General features: G+C 38.6%; 2 protein-coding genes across 2 annotated transcripts in view; one reads left to right on the top strand and one right to left on the bottom strand.

The window, feature by feature from the left end:
- Positions 1-21,632, top strand: part of LOC126458498 (transcription initiation factor TFIID subunit 7) — a 68,196-nt gene extending 46,564 nt beyond the window's left edge. The window contains exons 6-8 of the mRNA XM_050095591.1: positions 10,693-10,951; positions 15,298-15,467; positions 21,465-21,632. Of these exons, the coding sequence (XP_049951548.1) occupies positions 10,693-10,951; positions 15,298-15,467; positions 21,465-21,539 (504 nt within the window). The 3' untranslated portion in view covers positions 21,540-21,632. The remainder of the gene's footprint in view (positions 1-10,692; positions 10,952-15,297; positions 15,468-21,464) is intronic.
- Positions 21,633-21,636: 4 nt separating this feature from the next.
- LOC126458499 (calpain clp-1-like) overlaps positions 21,637-22,984 on the bottom strand; it is a 76,562-nt gene continuing 75,214 nt past the window's right edge. Inside the window, exon 8 of the mRNA XM_050095592.1 lies at positions 21,637-21,927. Coding sequence (XP_049951549.1) covers positions 21,831-21,927 — 97 coding nt within the window. The 3' untranslated portion in view covers positions 21,637-21,830. The remainder of the gene's footprint in view (positions 21,928-22,984) is intronic.

Raw genomic sequence — 22,984 nt, 5'->3', positions numbered from 1 at the left:
TCTGACAGTATTACAATGTCATCGGCGAACCTCAAACTTTTTATTTCTTCTCCATGGATTTTAATTCATACTCTGAATTTTTCTTTTGTTTCCTTTACTGCTTGCTCAATATACAGATTGACTAACATCGGGGATAGGCTACAACCCTGTCTCACTCCCTTCCTAACCACTGCTTCCCTTTCCTGCCATCTGGTTTCTGTACAAATTGTAAATAGCCTTTCGCTCCCTGTATTTTACCTCTGCCACCTTCAGAATATGAAAGAGAGAATTCCAATCAACATTGTCAAAAGCTTTCTCTAAGTCTACAAATGCTAGAAACATAGACTTGCCTTTCCTTAATCTATTCTCTAAGACAAGTCGTAGGGTCAGTATTGCCTCACGTGTTCCAATACTTCTATGGAATCCAAACTGATCTTCCCCGAGGTCGCCTTCTACCAGTTTTTCCATTCATCTGTAGAGAATTCGTGTTAGTAATTAGCGGCTGTGGCTTATTAAACTGATAGTTCAGTAATTTTCTCATCTGTCAGCACCTGCTTTGTTTGGAATTTGAATTATTATATTGTTCTTGAGTCTGAGGGTGTTTAGCCTGTCTCATACATCTTGCTCACCAGATGGTAGAGTTTTGTCAGGGCTGGCTCTCCCAAGGCTATATTAATCCATTTACTAGGCATGTAATTCTCTAGACCGTGATTTACAACCTCTTTAAACTGTGCCCATAATTTCTCTATGTCCATCTTACTGGAACTAAGTGATGTCAGTTCGCTGTCTTAACGAGATGCTAAGAACTTCTTATCTGCTCTTTCTAGCAGAAATACTCTCCTAGTCTTCTTGACTGATTTTTTAACTTTTGTAACCATAGTTGCTATAATGACATCATGATTGCTAATCCCTATTCCTGTACCGACATTGTTGATAACGTCCAGCCTATTTTCAGCTACAAGGTCTAAGATATTTCCGTTGCATGTGAACTGGGGAACTAACTGCTCATGCAAGTTTTCGGAGAACATGATGAAGAGTACTTCCCCTATGACTGTCTGTCTGTACCCCCTGCTATGAATCCATAGAAATCCTGGTCTATACCAGGTTAGGTTAGTCGACCCCAACTAGCAGTGCATGATCTGGGTATTTATGCACTGCTGACCTGTGAATGACACTAGAATTAAATTACAATGAAATGAGCACCCTTAGCTGCTTACAGGCGTTGACATACATCAACGGGGACAGATGAAAATGTGTGCCCCGACCGAGACTCGAACCCGGGATCTCCTGCTTACATGGCAGGCGCTCTATCCATCTGTGCCACCAAGGACACACAGGATAGCATGACTGCAGGGATTTATCTCTGGCACGCCTCCCACGAAACCCACATTCTCAACGTATTGTCCCGCACTACATTCGTAGTGCCGTCCGCCCATTATACTCATTACTCGCAGCGCGTTGCCGATTCCCGTAAGAGTTCAGGCATTGTTTGTGCATTTGCACAGAAGAAGAAGATGGTCAAGTGGACGGTGAGCCTTAATTATATATTTACTAAGATGGTATCTGTTCTTTTGTACATGTCCGAAAGAACAGATACCGTCAGTACCAAGCAGCTCGTTAGAATGAAATTACAATGAAATGAACACCCGTAGCTGCTTACAGACGTTGACATACATCAATGGGGCAGATGAAAATGTGTGCCCCGACTGGGACTCGAACCCGGGATCTCCTGCTTACATGGCAGACGCTCTATCCATCTGAGCCACCGAGGACGCAGTCCGAAAGAACATATACCATCTTAGTAAATATATAGTTAAGGCTCACCGGCCATTTGACCATGTTCTTCCTCTGTGCGAATGCACAAACAGTGCCCGAACTCTTACGGGAATAGGCAACGCGCTGCAAGTAATGAGTATAATGGGCGGGGGCACTACGAATGTAGTGCGGGACAATACGTTGAGAATGTGGGTTTCGCAGGAGGTGTGCCAGAGATAAATCCCTGCAGTCGCACTATCGTCTGTGTCCTCGGTGGCTCAGATGGATAGAGCGTCTGCCATGTAAGCAGGAGATCCCGGGTTCGAGTCCCGGTCAGTGCACACATTTTCATCTGTCCCCGTTGACGTATGTCAACGCCTGTAAGCAGCTAAGGGTGTTCATTTAATTGTAATTTCATTCTAACGAGGTGCTTGGTCACCGATGGTATCTGTTCTTTCGGACATGTCGATAGAACAGGCACCATCTTAATAAATAAAAAGACTCTTGAATTGTCACAGCAGAATCAGGTGGCTGGCAAAAATATTCAACATTTAACTTAATGTAAATGAGCAGATAAAAAAATCTACTCATCAAATGGTGACATGGGAACACACACACAAAAGGATTTAACTTTTATAAGATATCAGAACCAGTGGCTCCTTCTTCTGGTGCAAGATTTGAAGGGGAAGGAAGAGTGATGAAGAAAGAGGACTGGAGAGTGTAAGTGAAAGGGATACAGTTTAGGAAAGTCACTCAGAACCCTGGGTCAGGGGTTCTAGTTAATGGCATTTGTGGGATAAAGTGTATTATTAGCAAGTTTCTTTTTGTAAGTGTATAGTGCCCGAGTTCTTGTGAGTTTAATTTTATTGCAAATAACTATAGCATACCGCAAGGCTGAAAACAGCACTTATGAATTTAGTGTGGAATTCATCTGGCAAACATTTGGAACATGAGCTTAGTGTGAAAGTAAATGGACTTGGTGTTTCCAGGCCCAATCTAAATATCAATCAAAAACAAGAACAGTGCAAATATAGGCAAAGGTATACATATAATCTTAATGGAGCAACGTACGGTAACAGTTTAGCCAAGCAATGTACAGTAACAGTTTAGCCAATGATGCCACATATCCCAACACTTTGGTGCAACAGGTACCAAAAACGCTGTTTTTTCGAGAGATCTTTAATGCAACTTATCACTTAAACTGCATATTTCTGTAATGCATGAATATAAATTTATATACCATAAGTACCAAAAATCAACGTTGGGGGCTGCTCAGTTTTCTTCTCTTAGCCAGTCATAGCATAGGACCCACGATGTAAAACACACTGTTTTGTACTGGGAACTCATAAACGCTGAAGACTGAATGCACATGAAAATCATTAAGGATCTCAAGTCTGGAATCAAGAACATGAAAAATATTGAGTACACAGTAATGCTAACATACGCCACATTAAAGATCTCTCCAAAATATGTTATTTTTAATACAATTTGTTGTGATAAGTGATTGGTAAAGTTTTGTCGGTGGGTAATATGCTACCTATATCTGATCTCAGAGTTAGCATTTGGTGTTGTTTAGTATCTGATTATGAAAAGGCAGAGAGATGTAGCATGTAAACTTCTTAGAGAGGGTGGAGCCATACCTCCAACTGTTACATGTTGGAGCCCTCCCCAGTATGGAAACAATGAGCTGCACCAGCATAAACAATTTCGTGCATTAATGGAAAGCTGTATTTCTTGCAGGTATTAGATAAAGAGGCTACTCTGAATTGTCCTTTATGTGCAGAAGATGTCACAGTTTGATCAGAGAAAGAGAATGGTCTACAAAAAGCAATTTACCTTCTAAGTTAACTAGCCTAAGACTATACGCACAAAGAGAACTAAAACAATGGATTTTGTAGGATTTGATCCTGTAAGAACTGATGTGTTCCAAACATAATTATAGTTATGAAATTATGAGGTCTGCCATTTAACATACTGCTTGCTAATTCACTAAATTAAAGAAAACTCATAGGCCCAGATGAAAAATTTATGTTTAAATGTAATACATAAGTGAAGTGCATAAAACTGATGTATCAGTTTGGTGCAGCAAAAGTAATGTTAATACTTAGTATGATTACTGCAAGATGTGATACAATACAGACACTTATAAGCAGTTGAATTGGAAATACCAACCTCACACAGTATGTTCACACTCCTTTTGCTCTGATGATTGCAGCAATGTGTCGTTTCAGAGACTCGGTAAGACACTGAAAGTGTTGAGAAACTCTTGTGTTCCATGGATTTTTAACCACTCACCATAACTCTTCGAGACTGGTCAGAAGTAGTTCATAGTATAAGTATTCAGTAGTGGTGTTCTGCGCCCACAGACTAATATCTAATATCTGTTGACATGCTGTTAGCAGAAGTACACCTGTGTGCCAGTAGCTGCTTTGGGTCATAGCAGGGTGGTTGTTTTGGTGGGTATGGCTGCTTTCCAATTGTTGTCGAAAAGCATGCAGTTGGTGAGTAATTTATGATCTATCTATCTCCAGTTAAAACTACTGTCATCAACACATTTAACCCATGGCAGTTGACTCCGCCAGTCAGTCAAGATATCCATGGGGTACACTCTTGACAGCGGCACATGTAAAAGCCTAATGTCTGCATGACCTCATAGTTGGAGTGTCACATGAGTTGGACACCTCTGATCAAATGAACTGATGTCACATGTCATACCTGCCCTGTGCTTAACTGTCATGCTGACTGTCACCAGGGACTGTCAGTACGAGGTTTTGTAACATGAATGTAACGTGCTGAATTACAGCATTTGCCATGTTGACAGGAGCACTAACCCTTCAACAAAGCAGTTATTTCTGTTTAGGTTCCTCATGAATCATAAGTGATTATGTCTTAAAGTTCTAAATAAGTCTACACACACACACACACACACACACAGAAACGTAATAATAATAATAATAATAATAATAATTGGGATTCAGTCTATCAAGTGAACTACCTGCCACTCACCTGCAGCTCTGTGAGTGGTGCAGAACAATGATTCAGGCTCAGGACTCATCGAGTTTCTTTAGTTTTCCTAATCACTTAAGCAAATGCTGGGATAGTTCCTTTGAATAAGTCTTGGCCAGGTTCCTACTCCATGCTTCTCAAGTTTGAACAAGTGCTATGTCTTTAATGAATTCATCATCATTGTGATGTTAGTCCCTGCTATATGAACATTTGCATTAAAATATGTTGGGTATGTTACTTCATAATGGTGTAAATAAAACTAGTTCTGGCTACTGTACATGTATCGTTAATTAAGATGTCCATGTGTGAGGTACCTCTGTGGCTATATATGTGCTGCTGGGTTCTTGTGGAATCATTTGGCAGGAACTTCTTTGGAAACCTAGTATAAATTCAGTGAAGCACTACAATCTGTATTTGGTGCAGGCTTTGAAGAACGCTGACAAAGGACTGCAGCAGCATTTCTATATGGGTATGTTCAGGCTAATAGAAGAAGATGGTTTCTACGAATAGTGAGTGTCAAGTGATCAAAAAGTTTTCACACTTCCGGGAAGGTGTATATAACATCTGGATTTCTTAATCAGAAAATACTAACTCTTCCAAGGAATGCGAATTGATTTTGCTAGAATTCAATTTATTTGGCGCTACTTCACCCCAAAAGATTGAGGGGCCTTTTGATTTGTGGAATATGCTATTACAGAGGCTACCTATCCGGCACTTGTGTTTCCAGCACAAAGCCCACAACCAGCTTGTGGTGTGCACCAGGACTGCAGGCGCTCCTCCTCCAGAGGCTGTTTACATGCCTCATTATTACATCCCATGTTTGGAACCTTTACTGTCAATAAATGCTCTGTTTACACACTGACTGCTAACAGGCGCCACCAGGGGCATCATCATTGCTCTTTGGCAGCAGTCTTCATCTGAGCGTCCTGTTTCCTCGAGCCTTGATCTTCCCAGGACTCCATGCCACTGTACTGGTAGTGCTATTATGAAACATTGACTCTCTATTTGTGCTAGTGTGATCATTGGGCCGACGTCGCTAGGGACTTGATTCTGTTACTCATATTATTTCAGTTGTTATTGTATTTGACATTGAACTCGGATTTGTTGTGTTCCTGTAATAAAAGCATACTTCATTGAAGCCTGGGAATTGCCACTCATCAATCACTAATGTGTGTTCAGCTACAACAGAGGATACAAAAATGTTCTTCGACATTCTGTGTGAGTGGTTCTTCTGAAAGGTGACTGAAGACGTTATTGACTTCAGCTTTTAATCGTATTGTTAAACTGAATTTAATTTAGCTTTGAATTTCATCGTCGTAGGTTGGTAATTCAATGATGATACTCTACTGCAGTAAGAACTTTTTATATATCAGGGCAGTGGTACACGGGGAGGGAAAATGGTGTTAGCACTCTGATTACTAAATAGCAAAATCAAAAAGTTTTTCAAAATCAGTAGGACAGTTTACATTGATTCTTACATTATACTGACTGGTGCAGACTTGATCTCAGAAAGTCTGGCCCAAAAACTGCCACACAACTCTACAAAGACTGCCTCATGTGGTCACTGCTATGTAATCTTAAGAAATATTTCAGCAATCGATAGTATAATGTTATATTACTGAAAGCTTAATATTAACTGGTTACAATCAAAAGTTGTAATTATGGAAAAAATTTACACTCATCCAGGATCTCTATAAATTAGAAAAACTACTTTGGAATAAAAATATTTAAGAATGTTCAACTTTTGTAGTCCTGTCTTCCTCAGTTGCATGTAATATTACGGTATATTGATAATTTTTACTTATGGACCATATTAAAACAAGCGTTCAGTTCATAGTGCTGTGGAATGTGGGGAAAAAAACGCAAATTGGTGTTCGTAAGAAGAAGAACAACACCAAAAATGCAACAGGAGCGTAATATGTAAGAAATTGTCCACGCAACCTGCCACTGATGATGCCTTGCTGAAAATAAAGGTGAAATGCGTATGGCACTATAATTGTGTTTTATTCAGTTGCTGTCAGACGGTCCATAAGTAAAAATTATCAATATACCGAAATTTAAGAATGTGTTACAATCTGTGTATGATATTATACTGTGTTACATTTTGTAACAATTATTTTAACTAATCTTTTAAATTACATCCAAATAACAACAGGAAATTAATTACTCTCGTAATTTCAGTATTCACATGAAATGTTCACTCCCACCTTTTGGTGTGAAGAAATGTTAGAAGTTCAATTCCAGGAATGTAAACATGTTTACAACTGCAAGAATTTTCTTTAAACTCTTAATTTGCATAAGAAAATTAAATAAGTGGCTTAAAGCTACATAAACAAGCAGTAGAAGTTGAATAAAAGATCATGTCATAGTAAAACATATGAGTACACAAATTAGACACACTACATAGTGAGCAATTAGAATACACAGTTGTGGTATCAGGTATTCTGTTTGACTTGGTATCGGGAGATGCAGTGTGTTCCAACTCTGTCACATTATATCCTCCTCATCTTCGTATCAACAGCCATTGTCACAATAATGAGTTAAGTGCGCAGCAGGTGTTACTCAGTAAAGTCTGCATTGCTCTTCATTTTCACCTATCTCTCGTGCTTTCTTATGATATAATTTTATGAAGTGTAATTTATTTGCACTCCAATTCGTAAAATACTAAATGGCCTTTGAGTTTTCACAACACTGCAGCTGTTCATCGATGATGTAGGCATGTTACGAAGCGTTTTTCATAAGTATGATTATCTATTTACTATACATTGTGTCATGAGTTGTGTGAATTGAATGTTTGTAATGTGCCGAAAAACTTTATTCTGTTTCCCTCTGTGCAATACCTTTTCTATTGTAATGTGCTATGTTTTGAAATTGTGTACTTAATTTTAATTCATCCTGTATTTTAGAACCTTCCAATCTCAAAGTGAATCTGAACAAGTCTTGATCCATATGTGGTAGTTACTTTTTAAACATTACACACACACACACACACACACACACACACACAGAGTGTTGGGTGGGGGCTGGCGGGTCAGTAAGTCACCTCAGGTTTAGGCCAGGGAGGTTACGGGGGTGAAGGATGTGCTGCAAGGATAGCTCCCATCTGTGCAGCTCAGAAAAGTTGGTGGTGACGGGAAGGATACAGACAGCACAGGTTGTGAAGCAGCCATTGAAATCCCGCATGTTGTGCTCTGCTGCATTTTGTGCCACGGGGTGGTCCACCTGGTTTGTGGCAACAGTTTGGCAGTGGCCATTCGTTCCAATTGACAGCTAGTGGGTTGTCATGCTGTGCAGGGTTTGCAGCAGAGCTGCTATATAACGTGGCTGCTTTCACAGGTGGCCCAGCCTCTGATGGGGTACATAAGCATGTGAGAGGACTAGAGAAGGTGGTGCTGGGTAGATGGTTTGGGAGGTCTTGCATCTGGGTCTTCCACAAGGGTATGATTCCTGTACCAGGAAATTGGGGGAGGGAGTGGAATAGGGATGGACTAGGATATTGTGGAGGTTGGGTGGGTGGCAGAACACCACTTCGGTAGGGGTTGGAATTACTTTGGGTTGGATATCCCTCATTTCAGGGCATGATGATAGATAATCAAAGCCCTGACGAAGGATGTGGTTCGCTCATTCCTGTCGAGGTTGGTACTGGGTGACAAGGTGGCTGCATCTTTGTTCTTGGTTCTTGGGATGGATGTGGGGATCAAGTATGTGTGAGGATATAGCACAGGAGAGCTGTTTGCGATTTAGGTCTGGAGGGTATTGCCTGTCTGAGAAGGCTTTTTTGAGGCATTCAGTATACTGGGCGAGAGAGTACTCATCGCTGCAGATGCATCTGCCATGGGTGTGAACTTAAACAGCAGCCATTCTTTCACTTATTGTAGACACAACCTACAGTGGTTTAAGAACGGGTCAACTTAGTATTGGTGTGAGTTAATTGAACTAAAATTTAAACAAACTAGATAGCACGGAGTTTGAAAAAAAGGGAGCTCGGGCCGAGCTGCCGAGTTGCCTGTCATGTGTGTGAGGTGTGCTTGCTTGTGTGAAGGAATGGTATATTGTTCTCTTTCTATTTCTGATGTAGACTGTGCCCGAAAGCTTATGTGTGTCTTTTAATTGTGCTGTCTGTAACTTAATTTACCATCTTTATGTAAATAGCATCTTTCTTTTCCTACAGAGTTGTTGTTGTTGGGTTTTTTTTTTCTCTAGCTTCATCTTTAGGACATTCTTGTTCTTTAGTCTGTTGAAAATTTTCATTCCCTTATATTAGGGAATCTGAGAACATAATATTAATCAGTGAACAGGCAGTATAAAACTATCTTTCTTCTCGTTATCCGCCAGGCCTCAACCTCCGCTAATTTCAAGTTGCCGCCGCTCATACCTCACCTGTCTTTCAACAACATCTTTGCCTCTGTACTTCCGCCTCGACTGACATCTCTGCCCAAACTCTTTGCCTTTACAAATGTCTGCTTGTGTCTGTGTATGTGTGGATGGATATGTGTGTGTGTGTGTGTGTGTGTGTGTGTGTGTGTGTGTGTGTGTGTGTGTGCGCGCGCGCGAGTGTATACCTGTCCTTTTTTCCCCCTAAGGTAAGTCTTTCCGCTCCCGAGATTGGAATGACTCCTTACCCTCTCCCTTAAAACCCACATCCTTTTGTCTTTCCCTCTCCTTCCCTCTTTCCTGACGAAGCAACCATTGGTTGCGAAAGCTAGAATTTTGTGTGTATGTATGTGTTTGTTTGTGTTTCTATCGACCTGCCAGCGCTTTCGTATGGTAAGTCACATCATCTTTGTTTTTAAATATATTTTTCCCGCGTGAAGTGTTTTCCTCTATTATATTCATATCTTTATTTTTTGTTCTGTATGAATTATCGAAATTATTTTTCTTGATTAATTCTGCTTTACTGTATAACAAGATATTTAGAGAGGGGTATTGAATGGAAAGTTCCAGCAAAAGCAAAAATAAACAAATATAAATAAAAAGTGGTCGATATAGTTCCCTTGGATGTGCAACACACAGTAGTGACCCTCGGGGCTTCAGTATACACAGTATTTTACCAGAGCTTCTCCAAAACAGTGCCATACTATCTTACTGATTTAATGTAATTGTGGTACACAGTTTTCTGTGTTTCCATTGTTGTGGCACTGGATAATATTTGAATTTGCAAGTGCAAAGCTTCATAACTTACGTAAGAGGTATCCAATTTGCACATTCCAGTTTAATTTCCTTTGTAGATAAGTCGTAGAAATTTGACATGTTCTGCTTCATCTGCAGCCTTGTTTTTATGAAGTGTTTTAATTTGCAGGAATTTTTATTCATGGATCCTGTTGTTGAGACATTCACAGTCAACCCAGTAAGCTGTACCCAGGTTTCCAAGTTGTCAATTGTATTTGAAATGCAGTGAGATATTTTACTGCTTCATGATTTTCAGTTAAAACATATATATCATCTGCAAACTGAACTGATGGAGAGTTAACATTGATGGGCAAATCACTAATATAGAACAGAAGAATAATATGATGGACAATAGAGCCCTGAGGAGCTTCATGTGCTACTGGTCTTCTTTTTAAAGGAGAGTTTGCTGTGTTTGACAAGACAGTTACTCTTTGCCATCTGTTATGTAGACATGAAGTAAGCCATCATAGCATGGTGGCCCTAGTTAGATAATTATCTAATTTGTGAATTAACAAGGTGTGGTTTATAAATTGAAGGTCTTTGTGAGAGCAGAGAGACAATTCCTGCCATTTTTATTATTCTTGTCTGTTGTAGTGTTAATCTTGTCAACAGAGTTATTTATTGCATCTTGATTGAAGCTGTTATCAGAATCAGGTTATTGTAATGTCAGCCACAAACTACAGACAAATTTTGTTACACTGCTGTTGCAAAACATAAATGTATGCCTTTAAACTCCGAAATCCAGCAAAATGTCAAGCAAGCTTTGATATGTCATTGTTTCAGGGCCTGTCAGCATCACGTGATCGACTAGTTACAGAATTCACTACCGACATGTTCAGTGCTGAACGAAACTACTCAGAACATGGACCTAAAGCTTCTGGTGGAAGCTCATTGAAGCAAGAGCAGCAGAATGAATTTGGTGAACAGTCAGGAGAATATCAAAGAGTAAAACAAGAAGTATCATTTGAGTATGATATTTTCAAGAATGATTTGAACCCTGTAGAAGAGTCTGAATACAATTCTAACTCGCAGATGTCCAAAGGTCTGAACTTTTTGATTTTGCACAGTTACTACATTAAATAATTATATTTTTTGGGCTATTACTTTTCTTGCTTTTATCATTATTGAAAAATTCTTGTCCATGTTGATACTTAGTTTAGTTATTTGTGTAAAACTAAACTCCGCATGAACATGCCATGTAGGGCCAACGGAACTGACCAGCTGTTGTATCATCCTGGGCCGACTGGCATCACTGGATGCAGATATGGAAGGGCATGTGGTTTGCACACTGCTCTCCCAGGAGACTGAGTTATTTGTGTAAGGGGCAGTCAAATGAAAATAAGACAGGTGGAAAAAAGTAAGTAAACTGTTTATTATTTCAGAAGTAATCACTGTAACTGTTAATACATTTATGCCACTGTGAGACAAGACGGTCAATGCCTTCATTAAAAAATGTTTGTGGTGGGCTACGGAACCACAATCGTACTCAGGCATGCACCTTTTCATCTGAAGCAAAGTGACGGCGATGAATGTTTTTCTTTAGGACTCCAAAAATATGGAAATCATATGGGGAGAGATCGGGACTGTATGGAGGATGTGGGAAGGCTTCCCAACAAGACTTCTGCAACATAGTCAGAACAGTGTATGCCCACATGCTGCCGAAGTTGTTTTGACTACATTGCAGAAGTTTCACTGGGAAGCCCTTACATATCCTCAATACAGTCCCAATCTCTCCCCATGCGGTTTCCATATTTTTGGAGCCCTGAAGAAAGACATTTGTGACCATCGATTTGCTTCAGGTGAAGAGGTGCATGTCTGTGTGTAATCATGGTTCCATAGGCAACCACAAACATTTTTCCATGAAAGTACTGACCGTCTTGTGACACAATGAGGTAAATGTATTAACACTTATGACAATTACTTTTGAAATATAAACAGTTTACTTACTTTTCTCCATATGTCTTGTTTTCATTTGACTACCCCGTATAATTTCTATGCATCGTAATTGCCACATCTTGCTATGATGTGCAGTGAATCAGTTCAGAATTATAATATGTTAATTTTATTATCTATTAACTTTTTAATGCGCTGTGTAGTTAGTCAAAAATTTTTGTGTGTGAATAACTCACTATTTTCTCTGTAACGCGAAGACTAGTATTGTATTTAGGAATGTTACTGTTGTTTTCAAGCTGTATTCAAACTGTGATAGATTGTTGACAGCGAACTTAATAATGGACTAAATATATTGTGAGGCTGATGGTGATAGGCGCCACTGTTTAAAGTGCTGTCTACAAGAGATTCTAGAGTGAATGCCACATATTATCTTTATAACACCCTCCTTTGTAACAAACATGCTCTTCATTGACAATGAAATGCTTCATAATATGGTGCCATAAGACGACAGTAAATAAAAATAAAAAAAGTAAGCCAACATTGGGACCTTTTCTTCTTTGATATTATCTATATGCTGAGCAAAAATGTTTGACACTGTGGCATGAGCCTGAGCGTATCTCGAGCCACATCGCTGTGTTAGGAAGACTGCATCCGAGTACAGCTTGGGCCATGGTTTTCTCAGTTGGTGAGCCACCTGTCACCTGAAAAGCGGACTCAGTTTGTATGAGAACAATGACTGGATATCTCACTACCTGTCCCATGACAGGTGCTGCCTTCTGTTGCCAGTTTCTAGAATTTTTTTGAAAGAAACATTAGTGAACACTGAATTGCTGTCGATAATTTCCAAGCCAGTGTATGATTGTATGAATGTAATTTTGTGTGCGTACTTCTTAGGTTTCACAGTTTGCTGTAACTCTGCTACTAATATGTCATTTTGATAAGTGAGTGAGAAATTTTGAGCACAAGAGGAAAAAATTGGTCAATAACTCATCTTTCACTTTTTTTTTTTGAAGGATAATTATACTTTCTGTTATCATTATTTTAAAATTTATAATCTATCAAAGAAGTAAAGTAAATATGAAAAGTAAATTTGAAGCTTCGTCCATTTGCAGTATGTATTACTCTTGAAGATACACATATGCCAGTAAAGCTTTAAATAATGACCTGTCTTCTTGGCCTGATATTCCTCTAAGTGGCCGGTCTTCAAAGTGTTAGAGCAGACTACTAGTATACACCACATGAAGTGGGATTATGCCTAAGAATGTGCACTGTTGAGGAGCTCACGAAGGCTGCCCCAATTGTGCTAGACGTGGCCAACTTTTGTGTACAATTTCTTAGTTATATGACATGTTTACATGTATCTTTATACATAGTTTGCAGTGTGTTGTTACATGAAATATTTTTATGCTTCTGATACGATCAAATGAACCTCCTGCAAGCAACCTGAGTTGAATATTTTTGAGTCATTTGACTGATGACATCCCCACAATACTTCATGATGTTATAGAAGATAAGTTTCTGGCCTCTGTTTGCCTTCTTCAGTCACTGGTACTTCAAGATGTAGTGTGCTAAGAATAATGATATTCTTGTTCTTCTTCCTTTGGTACTGTGGCTGGGTGCATTCTGACTCGTCAGTCCTTTGTTTTGCGATGATGGTGGAATGTAAATCAAAATTATTCTTTTTCACGCAGTTGGGGTTTCTTGGCAAATCTTGTTCATTGTTCTCACTTACAAAAATACTGGATATTCTTGCACCATGTTTTTCTTGTAAGTAACTGCTCACAAATTGTAATATTTTCACCAGGGTGGTAACAGTGGAGCAGTTTTCATGATCTTGTTTCATATTCCAGAAATAAGAGTGGGCTTACCAGCAGTGCTGCATTGAACTGAGGATGACTTTCCATCAAAATGGAGGAATCTGATAAGTTTAAAGAATCTGTTTCTTGCTGTTGTATTGCTCAGCAAATTATACCCCCATGAAAGTGACCAAAGGTCATCCAAGGAAACATCTTTATCAAAAATCACCTCAGGTTACATGACAGCAATCATTTTTTCTCAATTCCTCCAATGATATGGTCCATGTGGTGTTTCTTTTATTTCATCCCAAGCATTTGATTCCATGTATTTTTATCATACACAGCATCAGTTTATCAAAAATAAGTCAGAAGGCAGTGATGATGTAGTCATCCATTTGGTGGCTGGCTCATGCAGTGAGCTCTCCCTTCTCCTTCAGGACACTCAAGGCAGCCCTTCCTCCAAGTGACAGGTGCTAGTGACCTTCCATTCCATTCTCTCTCTAGCTGCCATCTTCACTGTTGCTCCAGTTGACTCCTGAGACTGTGGTGGAAAATATTGAGATGGGGAGACAACTACTTACAGTAAATGCTCTCATTTTTGTTATCTTCGCTATTAGCTGTCACTGGCTGAAAATTACCATCTGAATCTGATAAATCACTTTCTGGCTCACTATCTGAGTTCTCCAGTATATACTAGGTCTCTTTATTAGTAAGACCACTAACTAATGAGGCAAGTAACAGCAGCAACATAGAAACCTTTCTGACAATATATGTATCATCGTTTGAGGCAGCAATTGTTTACCAAAGCAAAATGCAATGCAAGTACCTTTGCAACTATGAGAACAGCAATATTTAAGAAGAGGTTAGGCCTGGAGTCAGTTGATCTGTCCCACTGTTCTAGGTATACTTCGTGAAATCGTGAAAATTTTGCGAAGTGCAATACACTGTTGTCACAAGTAGGAGAAATGAGGAAAAGTCATGAAGTTTGGCACAAAGATGTTAAAAGCTAAATTTGTTATTGTGTAAATGAAGGTTGCAAGATGTCCTTTGATCCTTTTCGCTGTTCTAGTGTTAAATATTTTGGCTACCTGAATGCCATAATTTATTTTTTTAGATGTTTTCTGTAATAACTAAGTCCTTACATTCCTTAACTTATATCCCTCTTTCTCTTTGAACTATTTCCATGCAGATTTTATTTCATTATCTGAATAATTAATTCCAGATATTATATAGAATTTATTGATTTTTCAATCACCCTTCATTAAGTCAAATCAGTATTACTTGTAATATGTGAGTATTCCTACTTTTCCCTCAGGATACTTCGATTCCTTTTGTAATGAAAGACATTTTTTGTTTCATTTTGATGCCACACTTTGTTTTCTCAGCAAAGCAGCTGTTAAGTATTCACATAAACCCATCGTTAAATATATTAAACTTGGAATTGACATCTGCCACGACTGTTCAGTTAGCTTCCTTTAAGACTACTTTTTAAACTTTCTGTTGTCTCTTCATTTACTTCAACAATTTTCCATGCCAATAATTTACAATAATCAGCTAGGTCATTAAGTGCGGCCAGTTGTGCAGCATGATCAGAGAGGCGAGGAAAACAGTGTGATCACATCATGAAACACAAGAAATATGTGCATAATGTACTTTTGTTATTAACATGTGTGTGTGTTTGTTTTGTTTTTTGTTACAGAAGCTGTGAAGACTAGATTAACAGCTTTGGAAGCAGAGTTAGCTGATTTGCGAACACGACGGCAACAGCAGGAGCTAGAAATAGCTAACATAGAAAATCATGCCCTTCGAGTGAGGTTTCTAGATATCCTTGACAATTTATTGGCAGAACAACTTGAAAAGGAACAAGAGGTAATATTGGCAAATTTCATTTAGTTGTGTAGAATAATTAGCTAAGAATAGTCAGCTGTCATTAGTAACATGTTGTATGATGTTCAGTGTCTTTTTATGTCTCTGTTTGCTATCGATATCTCCACTGTACCGTAAGTACATATGTTTACTTGTTTCATTTCTCAAATTCCTTTCATATAATGATAGTAATTGTGCTAGTTACCATGACCATAATAGGGCTTTTTTTTCAATTAATTGTAATTCAGAAATTTTAGCTTTGTACTTTTTTATTGTATGGGTTCTGTCAGTAGTGTTGACTTAATGACAGAATTTTCTGATGTTAACTGTTTATAGGCTGTTCTCTGCATGACCACTCAGACTTGAGAAAAATGCAGAATTTATCTGTGAATTTCAATAATGAAATCATCATGTTATTCGCGCACGCACGCGCACACAAACACACACACACACACACACACACACACACACACAGAGTCTTTTTTTGTGCACATCTACAGTGTGTTGTAAATTTCCCCAAAAGAGGTAATTTTCTTGTGTAGGCTGATATTTTATTTTGAAATAAGCACTTTATTTCATAATTAACAATTAGCAACTTTCACCTTGTTGGACATTATCAAGTTCCATCACACAAAAACTTGTTATGCTTACACCATATTGTAATTCATACTGCCATGTGGGGAAAAAAGCAACATGTGATGGCATCGCTAATAAGAGTTCAGTACAACTGCTGTAGATACAGGCATAACTGTGACACATTTCAAATCCATATTTAAAATGTAGTATGTAAAATAAGGGAAAGACAATGACTCACCTATAACTGATTGATGCGTGGAGCACAGAAACACATGACAGGAAACAGCATCCACACTAGCTTTCGAGCACTAGCTCTTTTTTTTCTAGCAAGAGCACCCATAACCACGCAGACACCCAACCATGTTGGAAATGTGTAACCCATGTATGGGTTTTGTTACTGTGCGATCATTGATAACAGTGACAAAAACCTCAGTATTAGTAAAATCCTTTCGAGAACCAACTGTGACAAAACTGTCCCACCTAGTATGCAGAATATATGAGAGGTACTTCACCTGCTTCAAGAGGAATTTAATAAACGTAATGTCAAACAAGGCAGGTTCTGATAAATGTGAGTATTAGGAAACCTTCAGTTTAATGGTCGTACAGCCTAACTCGGAAGGCAGATAGAAGAAAGAGAAACATACATTTATAACATTTGTAGATTTAGAAAATGTTGACAATGTTGAGTGAAATGCTCTTTGAAATTCAGATACAGGGATCAAAATGGTATCTACAAGTTGTACAGAAATCATACTGTAGTTCTGAGAGTCAAAGGCGAGGGAAATGATTGAGACAGGGTTTGCAGATTGAACATTGAGCAAGCAACAAAACAAAAATTAAGGCAAAATTTGGAAAAGGAGTTGACGTTAATTGAGGAGACTTAAGATTTCCCAGTGACATAGTAATTTTGTCAAAGACACCAGAGGACTTCGAAGTTCAGTTGAATGGAACAGTTAGTGTCTTGAAAAGCAGTTATATGATGAACATCAGCAAAAGTTAAGCAAGGGTAATGGATTCTAGTCTAACAATCAGATGGTGCTGTGGGAATTACATTAGGAAGTGATACGCTAAAGATTGTAAACAAATTTTCTTGTTTGAGCAGTAAGATAACTGATATGGCAGAAGTAGAGAGAATGTTAAGCACAGACTATCAATATCATGAAAAGCATTTCTGAAACATATAAATGCTTTAGCAGCTAACATAATTTTTTTAAGGGGAAGTCTTTTTTGAAATATCTCATATGGAAGTGAAACATGTACGATAAGCAGTGCAGATGAGAAGTGAATAGAATCTTTTGAAATAACGTGCTACAGAAGAATGCTGAAGATTAGTTGGGTAGATTAGATAGCAAATGAAGAAATACTGACCAAATTAGGGAGGTAAGAAATGCATGTTACAATCTGCCTGAAAGAAGGATTTTATTGGTAGAACATGCCTTGAGGCATCAGTGAATATTTTATTTATTAATGGAGGGATGTATGGGGAGTAAAACTGCAGAGAGCTTGAATACAGCAAGTAGGTTCTGACAGATGGGATGTAGGGTGCAGTAAGTATGAACAGATAAAGAGACTTGCACATGGTAACTAGCACAGAGAGCTGCATTAGACCAGTCTTTGGACTGAAGACCACAACAACAAATCACCATTAAAACACTCAAAACACAGTTTTTTATTTAAAACATGCTGGGGACATATTGCATCTACTTACATATCGACTGCATGAACATCGTAAAATGAAAGCTAACACCTCTGAAATGCATTGTGTTAAATCCTGCCTAGTTGTCAAAGATGGGGTGTCTAAAACATCTGCTTTCTCAGGTCATTAGACAACAATTCAAGCAAATCATATTAATGAGTTTTATTATGAAAAGTAAATAAAATACTTTGAGATGTATATGTGTGGATGGATATGTGTGTGTGTGTGTGTGTGTGTGTGTGTGTGTGTGTGTGTGCGAGCGAGCGAGTGTATACCCGTCCTTTTTTCCCCCTAAGGTAAGTCTTTCCGCTCCCGGGATTGGAATGACTCCTTACCCTCTCCCTTAAAACCCACATCCTTTCATCTTTCCCTCTCCTTCCCTCTTTCCTGACGAAGCAACCGTTGGTTGCGAAAGCTAGAATTTTGTGTGTATGTTTGTGTTTGTTTGTGTGTCTATCGACGTGCCAGCGCTTTCGTTTGGTAAGTCGCATCATCTTTTTTTTTTAGATATAACTTTGAGAGTTACTTAGATTTGTCATAAGCAAAGGGCGACAGGCAAAATAAACAAGCTTCTTCAGTATATACAATTCCTAATTCCTAATACAAGTGAAGTAATACAGTTGACGCTTCTATTCAGATCGCTAGTCTTGAAGCTTCTCTTCGACTGGGCCACGGCCAGTCAGGTGCGATGCTTACGTTCACTTCACATAAGGGCCGCTGCTGTTGCGTTGTCATCCTGGAGAGGGGTCGGTCAGCGTGCAATTGGCTGACGTCTATCTTCTCTATCGTCCCGACTGGTATGCCGGCACTTAACTTTGTGCCGGAACACATTCCTCATAACATTCCTGAATAGAAATGTAGAAGCTAATACCCTGACACAGTATTATGTAAACTGGTGTCGGTGAGGACTGTAAAGAAGATAATGTTCCAATGTTTCATTTGTGAATAGAATAGGAAGAATATGAAATGGCACTGCTAATATGCCAGATACCTAGACCACAGGTGACACAATACATTACAGAGACTATTGTTAACATTTACAGAAACTTGTTATAGTAGAGGCATTGTCATGGATGAGGGGATACAAAGAACCTCAATGGGACAATGATGTGATTTGGTTCACGCACACCACCTCCGTGAATCTTACGTGTAGTTTTCTCAGGCTAATTTTATGGAATAAACGTGGAAGACATGAAAAATGGGGAGAGCAAATGACAGAAATGGAGGAGTACAGGAATTTATGGCAAGAACAGTTTGAGCAACGGTAGTGGCAGGTGAATACACAATAAGACCTGTAAGACATCTGTAAGACCTGCCAATGCTCATATTCTCCTCCACTGATGTCCCCCTTTGACCATGTCCCTTGCATCTCCCTGCCTTTGGCCTTCTCTCTACTTTCACCTTTTTCTGTGTTCACCTTACCCACTCTAAGAACACTACTCATCCCAGTTGAAAAGCAGCATTGAGGTTTTGGGATGAGGGGAAGAACAATTGAGGTTTAGAAGGTGACCTAACAAGTATCAACGCATTATTGCTTATGTATTGTTCGCCATTTCTTTTATAGTATGAAGTCATTTATATTCCTTTCAGTATCATTAATAATATTTGAGGAACATCTTCCTTTAGCAGTCAGCTCTGTAAAGCATTCCTTTTTAGGATGAAAAATAGAGGTTAAGTACTTCCTCTATTTTTCTTCTACACCTGGTGCATTTCCTGCTGTAAGATTTGGAATAACTTTACATTGACTCAGGCATTTACATTTTCTTGGTATCGACCTCTCCATTTCCCCTGAAGAAAGAAGTGTTTCAAACATATTCAGTTGCTCTTTATTTTTTTTTTATCCCCCCACCCGTGCTTGACTGCTATGGCACCAAGTTTCAGTAATAGCATAGTGAATGTCTCCAGGTTCAGGCATTTTAGTTTGTAAATTGTTAATAAAACAGTGCTTCATATTTGGATTGTATAAAACAGCCATTGATAAAACATAACACATTTTAATATTGAACTGTGAGAAAAGATATCCAACACACAAAGCTTTGACTTCACTCACATTTGTACAAGGTGTGAGCAAAAAGTAACAGGTATTTTTGTTTTTCTGTAATTATCTGTATCTATTCATCATCATCAACAACTTTGTCCCTTTCAAAGTAATACCCTTGAGATATAATACATTGTGCCAGTGCTTTTGTGATCTTGGAAGGACTTCTAGAACTCAGATTTCATTATGGTATTCAGCCCCTTCAGCGATTCTGTTTTTATCTCATCAATGGTGTGGCAAAATAACATCCTGTCATAGTTCTCTTCAGCCTCAGGAGTAGAAAAAAGTCACAGGGGGCCGTGCTTTGTAATACAGTGACTGAGGCAACCTAAGGGTTCCGTTTTTTGCCAAAAGATCATGAACGAAGATTGATGTGTGAGCAGGGGCATTATTGCAAAGCAATTGTCTGTGTGGTTTTGCCTCAGTTCTGATTGTTTTCTTCAGATTGCTTCATGCAGATGGTGCGTAATTTCCAGGTAGTATTCCTTGGGAGGTATTCCTTTTTGGCTGTATAACCATAATACAGGAACTCATGATGTACTATTACTTGTAATCAAAGAAAACAGTGAGAAGAACCTTGACATGTGATCGAACTTGTTGATTTTTTTTTTGTATTGGCTCTCCAGGCAGTTTCCATTGGGACGACTGGGCCTTGGTTTTGATATCATGCCCATATCCCTATATTTTGTCACTTGTTATAACCTTCTTTAGACGTTCTGGATTTTTGTTCACTTCATTCAGCAATTCCTGAGCAATGTTTTTTGTTGGCCAGAATTCAACTAATTCAGAAAAGCTTTACTGCTACACGTTTTGTGCCCAAAACATCGGAAAAAATTGTTTTGAGATGAGCCAAAGGATATGCTGAGTCATCAGCACCCTTTCTGATGGTGATCTGGTGATTTTCTAGAACCATTTTCTTTACCTTCTTCCACATTGTCATCAGTAACTGATATGGTAGGGGCCTCCAGGGCGCTCGTTCATTTTCAGCATCTTCTCGACCCTCTTTGAAACTTTTATACCACTTATAAACTATTGTCTTACGCCTAGTACATTTACCAAAAGCCACAGTCAACACTTTGAATGCGGTGCTGCAGATTATTCCTTTTTTCAAGCAAAATTTAATGCAAATTGTTTGATCCATTTTGAAAGTAAAAATTCACGAAGCACTCGAAAACACATATAACCTGTTTGGCTTTCAACAATTAACTGTCTATTCAAAACAACTGGAAATGGGAACATGCATCAGGATCATGTGTACCAACGAGATAAAAAAAATTAAAATTAGATGTATAAAGCCCGCAAAATTAAAAAATTCACGATACTTTTTTATCACACTTTTTATGAATATCTATTTCGGAAATGCGTGGTGTGTTATCAAGGGAGATGTGCATGATTGACATAATGTTTCAACAGAGTTATTGGCAGTCAAGAACCACTCTCAATTTTTCACAGCTAACAAGTTGAGACCATTTTATTTTTCATTTTCCTTCCATTAATCCTGAAACTGACCAGTGCTTTCAAAACCTGTGCATTATGAAAATTTGAAAAGGAGTAGAATCATTAGTAATATTGTTGAATCATTTTTGAGAGTAGATGATTCATTTTGTGTCCAGAGTTTCATTTAGTAATATTTAATTCAGGAATGTTTACTCGGTTTTATGCAGTTATTTACGTACCCTTTTTATTTCAGTATCAAGAACTCACATCCTTAATACAAATGCATGAGGCCCAAGGAGAAAACAACAAGCAAGGTTCATCTGCATAAAATGTAACAGTATTCTTCAGATTAATTTATTATTTGTTAGCTGTTTCAATGATTGTGTATATTTCTCTGCTACAATAAATTACAATGAAAGAGTGTCTGTTTTTATTGGAATGCTGTACGCTTTTTTAATTTTTCTGTAAAAATAATGATTGAAATTAGGTTGTGTAATACATCTGAATTATGTCATATGTGCAGCTTATTGAAATTATACAACAAGATAATGACAAAACTTCTTCGGAATGATATTGTCACTGCTTTCAGGTGAGGTATGCTGCTGTTTTTGTTGTAAATTTATGAATGTGACACAAAAAGTATTTCTCCAATCCCACAAAATTCGTCCACAGGCAGCCACAATTCATTTTCTGCAGAGAGCTCTGAAGGTGGTGTCCTGAAAGTATACATGATCAGTTAATATATGTGATCAACTAATATGAATGTTGTATGTACACTGCGCGCGAGCTGTCTCCAGTGTTGCACAGGAACCAGTACCCCATATGCAGGCCTGAATCACTGCATGACCCACTGGCTCATTGCTAAGATTTGGCATATTGGTTTTAGGTGCAGCCTCAGAAAGAAGTCCAAGAATATCCTTGTATCATTTGGCACATTACGCTGGTGTGTCAGAAGCCACTGCTCGTAAATCTGCGTGCAAACCGAAGCCCTACAGAATAATAATATTGCAGTGACTGACCTAGTCAAGTACTGTTGTTAGATGTCAGTACTGCAGCTGTCTGTTGCCATCTGTGCATTATGGGAGATGTTAATCCTGAATTGCTCTTCTATAAAGAAGCATGGCTGTATGTGACCTTGTAAACAGTGAGTGTTGGAGTTCCAAAAAATCCTCATCAGTTAAATCAGGATCCTGTGCATGATTTGAGAATAGGTGTGTGGTGAGAAATTAGTGCAAAATGAATTCTTGGGCTTCTTTACATGGCTGTTTCTAATTCTTCTAGTTCATGAGTGGTAAAACTGGTTTCTTATCTGCCCAATCAGTGGGCAGCAGCATCATACAGTAGTATCAGTTCTGGTGCATCACCTGAGTCAACACTTGCTTGTATGTGAAACAGCCTGTGTTCATTGGCTACATGTGTCCCAATAAAGCACGCAAAATTACTGCACAGATGTACGTTTGTGACTAGTTTAAATTGGTTGCTGGATAGGGACTCGAACCCAGATCCGTGCCTTTCGTAGGCTGTGTACTACCAACTATGTTATCAATGCACATGTTATGGACCAGCTGAAAGTTTTATTTTGTCACGTGTTTTGCACCATACCTTCCATGTTTCAAAGGTGTGGAGTAAACAAGTGACTGTCTGAAACATTAAGGTAAGGATGGATAGTGAAATTGGTATTTCACTGCCTCTAAAAGGCAGGGATCCAATTTAGTCATTGTCCAGCATAAATTTTGATGTGGTGCAAGTGTCAATTTTGCTGCTAAAAAAGTA

Source organism: Schistocerca serialis, chromosome 2 (assembly GCF_023864345.2).
Source record: "Schistocerca serialis cubense isolate TAMUIC-IGC-003099 chromosome 2, iqSchSeri2.2, whole genome shotgun sequence".
NCBI classification, from domain to species: Eukaryota; Metazoa; Arthropoda; class Insecta; order Orthoptera; family Acrididae; genus Schistocerca; species Schistocerca serialis.
The sequence above is the reverse complement of the archived record's forward strand: the minus strand, read 5'-3'. Positions and strand labels throughout refer to the sequence as shown.